This window comes from Trypanosoma equiperdum (assembly GCF_001457755.1).
Source record: "Trypanosoma equiperdum strain OVI genome assembly, contig: ctg_2000, whole genome shotgun sequence".
In the NCBI taxonomy this organism is placed as follows: Eukaryota; Euglenozoa; class Kinetoplastea; order Trypanosomatida; family Trypanosomatidae; genus Trypanosoma; species Trypanosoma equiperdum.
Window position 1 is genome coordinate 11,150 of NW_027124062.1, and position 7,941 is coordinate 19,090.

Consider the following 7,941-nt stretch of genomic DNA (forward strand, 5'->3'; position numbering starts at 1 on the left):
TAACATTTTTTTTTTTTTTTGATCCCCCCTCCCCACCAAATTCCTGGCGTTGGTGGATGAGTGATAAGACATGAGGAGTGGAGAGAAGGGTACTAAAGTTAAATTAGATTGGAAGGGAGTAAATTACAGGAAAAAGGAGCGGTAGTATCAATAAGAAATGTTAGAGAAGGGGGACACGGGGTTGAAGTGTGGTGCGATAGTTGTTTCCAAAAGTGGAAGGGAGGAAGGTATGGGTTATGTTCTATATTCCGTTTGTTTCCCCTATTCGTTCATTTCTTTCCATTCTGCTTTTTTCAGTTCATGATAAGGGACTGTTCTGCGTTTTTCTGTTGTTACCCGCTGTCTTCATTGCTCGATTCTCTCTCTCTCTCTCTCTCTGAGCGTTGCTCCGTTGTGACGCTTCCTATCGGTGTTGTAGTTAACACCTCTTACCTTTTCTTTTGTTTGCTCTTTTTCCTTTTATTTTTCCTTTTTTTTTTTGCTCATTGGGGATGGAAAGGTGAACATTTGTACAAACCAAGAAAGACCTGAGGGCGAAAAAAAAAAAGAGAGGTTGACAACGAACAGGGGCATTAATGTTTCTTCGCGTTCGCGGCAATGGCGCCTCGCCAGAGAATTCGCAGGCGCTACTGGTTCATCTGCGGGGCTTTCGCCTTACAAACACACGTCCACCCGCTGTGGACTTCACACTGAGCGGTAAAACCCAACCTATGATTTTCTCTCACTTCCATGTGGGTGTTCAGGTTCCTGATGTTGACAATAATGCGGAGGTGAACGCGCAGTTGTGCAGTGCCGTGTGGAGGGAGATCTGGAACATGTACGACATAGTATATGACGATTTGTGTATCTTTCCTCCGAAGGCAAACGTAACCACCACCTTCTTTTCTTCCAGTTTCAGCGCTGGTAGGCAGTCGGATCAAAACCTGGGCTCGACAGGATATACTCAACTAACATCGCGTACCTCATCTCAGACACCAGTTGTTGTTACACATTACTTCCCACCCGAACTAATTCAGTTCCGACTCTCGAAGGACGTGAATTTTGGGGAGGTGGTTGTGTTAGACGTCTCGTACATTCTGCTGGAGGAAGCAGCCACCAAGATTGCTGTTGAGGTGGCGTGGCTGGCCGCCTATGCCTCGCTTCGTGGGGTGTTTAACCGAATAAAACATGTGGTAGTGCGGTTGCCGTATGATTGTATCGTTGGCTGCGAGAAAAAGAACCCCATCGTGCAGGAGGGTTTGGACTTTTTAGCTGAACATCTCACTCTCTGTGCACGTGACTTTGTGAAGAGTGGCTCCTCGTGCGCTGTTGATGTGCACTTTGTCGGTTCAACTGCTGCCGAGCTTGTGTCTACGCTAAGGCGCCTCAGCGATACCTCGTCTGTGGGAAGCGGCTCCGGCCCCCAGTTGACGGCGCCACCAGTTGTTTTTGTAGGAGATCATCACCAGAAGGGGAAACCGATGGAGGATGTGCAGATCATTTCGTCATCTCTGGGGATTGGGCTGGGATTGGAGCTAGTGCCACTAAAGGGATTCATTAGTGGTGAGGATGTTAAGTGGGATGAGGCAACATCGAGGGAGAATCAGGTGCTTAACTTCTGCCCGTGTTGCGGACACTGTGGTGGGCACTAAAGCTACATATTCGCATTTCTTGTGCCAAAAAAACACACACACATATATATATTATTGGTGATGACGCCTCGTATCCCCTTGAAGAACTGTACATAATGTATTGACAGTTCGTGAGGTCACTTAAATGCGCGAGTAACGGTTGCATTCCTTTTCGGTGCTTGGTTTGTCTCGCTTCTCACTATTTTATCCATGTGTACTGTGGATCACCTTCCGTTTTTGTTTATGATCCATCACTTGTTACCTTTCTGTTTTTCACGTTTTCGTTGAATCGCTTCCGTGCTACTATTTGCCTCTCTGAATTTCTTGTTGTTTCGCTCCCTTTTATAACCGCCGCGTGGCTGTCGCATTCCTTGTGTGTCGTTACGTGTACTTTTTATCTTTTCATACTTGTTTCCTTGTTCATTTTCCCCCACCTGTTTGCCTCAACAATTTTCTAAAAGTACTCGTAGCGGTGTGGTGATTTCTTTCGACTGTCCTTGTAGGTTAAACGGCTCATATCTTTCCGTTTGGTTGAGTATTCCGCTGTCATCATTGTCGTCGCGTCTTTCTGGGCGCAATTTTAACAAATAAATAAGGGACATCTGAAGGGATACCTTCGACATCGCCCTTGGTGAGTGTGGCGCCTTCTTTTTATCTTTTCTTGTCTTGTATGATCCGTGGGGCAGGGGGAGAAAGGGCATTTGTGAAGCACTGAAGTGAAGGTGACTAAACGGAAACATATCTCTTCACGTTACGAGACGTCGGCACACAGAATATTGATACCACTGGAGGGCATCTTTTAGTGCTGCCTTTTGGAGACAATTGGAAGTTGCTAAGGGCGGTGAAGGAACTGCTAGTTGAGTAGAAACAAAAAGGAGCTGGAGGGTGGTGTGCACGTTTCTCCTCCATTTTTTCGCGAGTGACCTAAGAGAGGTGAAATTGGCCCCTTTTACACTTGCATTAAGGAAGATTTAAGTAAATTGACCGTGCTGGGAACCTCAGTCCCTCATAATTTGTATCGGAGGTGTTGTTGCAATACTTTGAAAGGGAAAGAGGAAGCGATTTAACAGCAGCGGTGAAGCGAAACATTGCTGAGGTGAGGGCGATGAGCCATGAATTCAGTGGCTCTGGTGAAGAATATCTCGCCCGCTTTCGTTTCAATTGGCTCATGGAGGAGTGGACTGAAGAAGTTGCGCGAGTCCGGCCGACAGATCCCTTTTCTTACCTTTTGGGTTTAATCCAGGCGTACAGGGGTGGAGAGGATAATTTTGTAACTTGCAAGAACGACTGGTGTCGGGCTTTTGTCCCACAGTCCCAACGTGGGGCACATTTACTCAAATGCGCCACTGATGTTCAGTTGGTACAGTGCCCAAACTGTCGTTTGCGCATAAAGGAGTCAGACTATCGGCAACATAAGCAGAAGTGCCTGTTGCACCAGTGCGTGTATTGCGGCGAGAGAGTGCCCGCCCGCCTGATTGAGTGTTGCCCAAGTAAGGTCAGAATGAACAATGAAATTAGTAGCAGGGCTCGTTCGAGCCCTAACATTGGTAAAGGCAACAAACATGCTTCAACTGAGGGTGCGGCAACCTCACATCATGAGAAACTGTGGGATGAGCCCCCTCTGGCACCGTTTTCAAAATTCTCGCGGATCAAGTTGGATTTTCCTGAGCGAAATAGGAACCCCCTGACACGCCTTCAAAGGATGTGGCGCAGTGCTTCCATCTACGAGCGAATGCTGGACACAGCGTTTAAGCAGGTGTGGAATGGCATTGAGTTCCGCCGCGTTTCCCGAGGACCACCCGAACTCGGTGGCTGCATCTCCACAAGGTCACGGTCTCACTCCCCCAGGCAACGGCCATCCTCTCCCAACACGGCCGAACCGGCGGATTACTCCATAACTATGGAAGAATACGTTGACATCAGCGAGTCGATCCTTTCAGGAGGAGTTGTGTGCTTTAAGATAGCCGTGCGAATATTGACCAATGCCATTGCCATTATGTCCAAGCGCTCGGCTGTGCTGCGCGTGAATATTCCTGATGGTGGTGACGCCGTTGTTGTGGGAGATTTGCATGGACAGTTGAAGGACCTTGCGTTAGTGCTAAACCGTCTCTGCGGCCTTCCTTCACCTAGGAGGTATTATGTCTTCAACGGTGATTATGTTGACCGCGGTTCCAACGGTGTGGGTGTGCTTCTGCACGTTTTACTTTTACAGTGTCTCTTTCCCGATTATGTGTTCATCAATCGTGGCAACCACGAAGACTCTCGTGTGAATGCTGAGTATGGTTTTCAAGCGGAAGTGTTTAGCAAGTACACCTACTGGGAGGCTAAACAACTCCTTGACTTGTTCTCGGCGAGTTACGACGTCATGGCGTGGGCTACTCTTGTGGATGAGGATGTGATTGTGGTGCATGGTGGGGTTCCACGGAACGGCGCTACGGTGGCTGAAATTGAGGCTGTGGGTCGCGTGACGAAGTTTTCGGCTCTGGAGCCGCGAACAGACGGCGAGCGGTTGGCCTCAGAGCTCCTGTGGAATGATCCTGTGGATACTTATCTTTCCCGTAGGATAGGGGTGAGGCATCAAGGTGCGAATTGGCGGAGCAGCGTGCGGGGCGTTGGTGTGGAGTATCTTGAACCCATCACTGAGAATTTTCTGCGGTTAAATAAACTGAAACTCGTTGTCCGTTCCCATCAGATGGTGCAGGCAGGGTTTCAGTTTGTTCATGGGCGTAGTAACTGTACGGTTTTTAGCGCATCAAACTACACTGGTGTTTCCAACAATCGTGGAGCCATCGCAGTGTTGGAAAAGGGTTCTGTGCAGCCGACCTTTCACACATGGTTTTTGCGAGATGCCGAAACGGTGGTGAGGGACGTTGTTATGAGTGATCTGCTGGAGGGACTCACCGACTTTTCACGCGGTGTGGATGCTGAAGAGTCGCCGGTTGGGCAAGACGGCAACGGTTCCGGCGACACCAAAGCCATGGGGGGAGTTTCGAGTGTTAAGGATGGGGAATCTCCCTCACATCATGAGAGTCCACGCGCCAAGACTGTTGATAGTTCCAGAAAGGCTGGCCCAGTCCATTCACCAATTGAGTTGGTGCGGTGCGTGGACGATACAAGGGAGCGGATGCTGGCAAGGGCACGCATGCTTGATGTCCTCGTCGGAATTATCTATAGCAGCCGGTACTCCTTACTTTCCTCATTTGTCAGAGCGGATAGTGGGAAGAATGGCACCATCCACAAGGTCGAATGGTGTGATATCATGCGGAAGGTCCTAAACATGGACATACCGTGGTACTTTCTAGCTCCGTACCTTGTTGGGTCGTCTTATGAAGAGGGATCGCCATATATACGGTATGTGACCTTTCTTCGCAGGTTCAACCCATGCTTCACGGCACTGTTCTCAGCTCGTTTCCAAACGGCGTTGCTGCGTCACGTTTTTCGTGATGTTGACATGCCTGGTGACCTCTTGTCATGCATTACAACGGACCATTTTGCCGAAGAGCAGCCGATCACAGATGATAATGGCAAATTCATCGGGAGCGGAGTAACTCTCTCCCCCAGTGGTTTAATGTTGAATTTGGCTGAAAGAACAGGTGACGGATGTAGGGGAATCCCGAATACAATGGGGGGATCTTCCGTCCTACCGTCGGGCGGATGTTGCGGAGGAGGCAACCAGAGGGATGACTCTTGGCGGAAAATAAGGTTGAGTTTCAACTCTCTGGTTTCAGCGCTCCGCTCCATTTCACGTGCCGGTGGGATGATGGAGGACAACACTATATTCACTCTATTTCAAATCTTTGACAAGGATGCGTGTGGACATGCGGCAGTGGGTGACATCGTTGACGTTGTTGATAGTGTCGGTGTCGAGGATTCTGATGAATCTGTGGTTTTGGACCTCACCGGGTCGTTTGACATCGATTTTTTCCCCCAGAGAGGCTCTGATGAGAAGCCAGCAGCCGGAACAACAGTGTTGTGTGACGAGCCTAGCGGTGTGTCCGCAGACGCTGCCATTCCCATGCCTTCCCCGGTATCCAAAGCAGGAGAGTACTGCGACGATTGGACTCCAGCAAACTCAGCTAGCAGTACAGCGCTAGTTTCTTATACGCCGGCGCATGTCGAAATGGCTGTGGACTCAGATGAGGAATCTTCAACGCACTCGTCGTCCGTGTTGTGGAGCCGACAATCCGTAAGTGCCACTATGAGCGACTTGGATTGCATGAGAGTATATCCTGTCTTGCTGCATTTGCACGAGAGGTTTGCCTGTGATACCATCCGATCAACCCTGCAACACTTTAAGGCACTCAACAACACGCACGATGGGAAACTGACATTTGATCAATTTGCCGTTACTTTTAATCACATTGGTCGATGCATGCTGGATCCGCCAACACGTCAAGAGCAGCAAATTATATTTTGTCTAATACGCGACGTGGGGCAACACCTTCTTGGATCGGCGGAGTGTTGTAGTTTGTCAGAGTCCTTGGGGGTGTTGAGCAGGGCATTGTCGAGGGCGTCGTCCCTGAGGTGCCAAGTGGCGTTACTCAAAAGTGTTGTGAACAACATCGGCGTAAAAAATGCTCAAGCAGATTACCTCACGAGAGACCAGTTTGTTACATTCTTCTCTACCGTATCTATTTCGCACGGCGAGCACTCATGCCATTATGACGATCACGTCGCTGAAAGTGGCTGTAAAGAATGGACCACCAACTTCGGAGAGTCTGGCAGTTGCAACAGTGGAGATACTTCTAAAGTGGGCGCGCTAAAACTGTGTCCGTTGTGGTGTTTAGATCAGTGCGTGCCGTCGGAGGACACGGCAGCCGTTGCTACCGCTGTGGGATCTGCTGATGCCGAGACACGAGCTGAGCGACCGTCCGCAGTGCCACCTGTGCAGGCAGATGGGCGGGAGGATGCTTTTGCGCGGCGGGAGGGCAGGAGGCGACGCCGATTACCCCGAACCATGCTCCCTCGGTGTGCAAAACAGGAGCGATTACCAATAAACTGCGTCGCGCGAAGCCCGCACGCCGCGCCATCACGATTCAATTCAGAACAGCAGTCCCCGCTCCTAAGGTATCGTTCTGGACAGCAGTCACCGTTACCGCGAATCGGTTCTGAACAGCAGTCACCGCTGCACAGACGAGCCCTACGGTCATGTCGCGGGCATCTAAACCGCGATCGGGCGCGACAGCGAACCGGATTCTCGTCTCCCTTAAGCAGTGACCACACCTCCGGGTCGGTACGGGAGGGGTCTCCTTCTCCCATTCCTCCACAAGCTCCGTACGGCGAGATGGTACCAACTTCAGAGTCGCTTGCAGCCAATGCAACGGGGAGATCGACATGCCGGGACAATTTCTCCTTATCTAGTACGCTGCTTGGAGGTGACGGTGACCATTCTGGTTAAACAGTGGGATCACTTACGACGAAATAAACAGCAACTCTACGGTGTGAGTAATTGGATGCGAAGACAGAACTGTTTGTCAGTGCCGTAGAGGGAACAGACAAACGGTCAAAAGTTTATAAATCTGAACGAAAAGAAGAGCTGCGATGTGAGCGACATTTAATAAACAGAGTTGCATACTGATTGCTATTGCCTGCGTTAGAAACAATCATATCAGTACTTTCCAACACTATTACCTTATTTTTTTGTTTTTTCGCCCTTTTGTGGTCTCCTACTCCCCTCCTTCAGCACCCGCGCAGGGATGAACGAGTGATCAAGTAATAAATAAAATATGAAGGGCATTGACAATGTTGGAAGCAAAAGGCGGGGTGAAGGGGAACTAAAGTGAAGCGAGGAGGTGCAACGTTGGAGGCAGTTGGTGAACGCAATGGGCAATATTGTGTTATACCAAAGTAAAGTATCGAGGACATATTTATGTCAACTTATTTATATAAGGTACGGTATATTGAAAAAAAAAAAGCGGTCTATTCTCATCTTTTTGTACTTCCATATTATTTTATTTTCCAACTTTATGATTATAACTTAGTTTTTTCCGTTGTTTTTTTTTTATCATCATGTTTAGCTTCTCGCTCCATTCGATCATATGTGAAGTGATCGAAGCAAATGGTTATATCTGTCTTGTTTATATTTAAAACATAAGGTGCGTTAAAATTAATGAAAAAAATGTATAAGATGCAAAGATTTCAATATATGTATATTTGATTTTATGCGTGGTTACGGTTAGGTAGAGTCGTCTACTTTTTTGTTTATTGTTTAAATTACTCACGTTGAAAGCACGAAAGGCAGTATATAAAAAAAATATAAAAAAGAGAGATCAAATGAGATATTTTGAATAACCGATGACAAATATTCAATATCGTTCCTTCATTTGCATCA

The 7,941-nt window shown here is 48.4% G+C and overlaps 2 protein-coding genes across 2 annotated transcripts; both read left to right on the forward strand.

Moving 5' to 3' along the window:
• Positions 1-575: 575 nt before the first annotated feature.
• TEOVI_000725600 (uncharacterized protein) lies at positions 576-1,631 on the forward strand (the record flags this gene model as incomplete). Its single annotated transcript, XM_067223904.1, has 1 exon — positions 576-1,631. One exon carries the CDS (start codon positions 576-578, stop codon positions 1,629-1,631), a length of 1,056 nt encoding a protein of 351 aa, XP_067080005.1.
• Positions 1,632-2,715: 1,084 nt separating this feature from the next.
• TEOVI_000725700 (protein phosphatase with EF-Hand domains, putative) lies at positions 2,716-7,008 on the forward strand (the record flags this gene model as incomplete). Its single annotated transcript, XM_067223905.1, has 1 exon — positions 2,716-7,008. The coding sequence occupies one exon, from the start codon at positions 2,716-2,718 to the stop codon at positions 7,006-7,008; it is 4,293 nt and encodes a 1,430-aa protein (XP_067080006.1).
• Between the last annotated feature and the right edge of the window lie 933 nt (positions 7,009-7,941).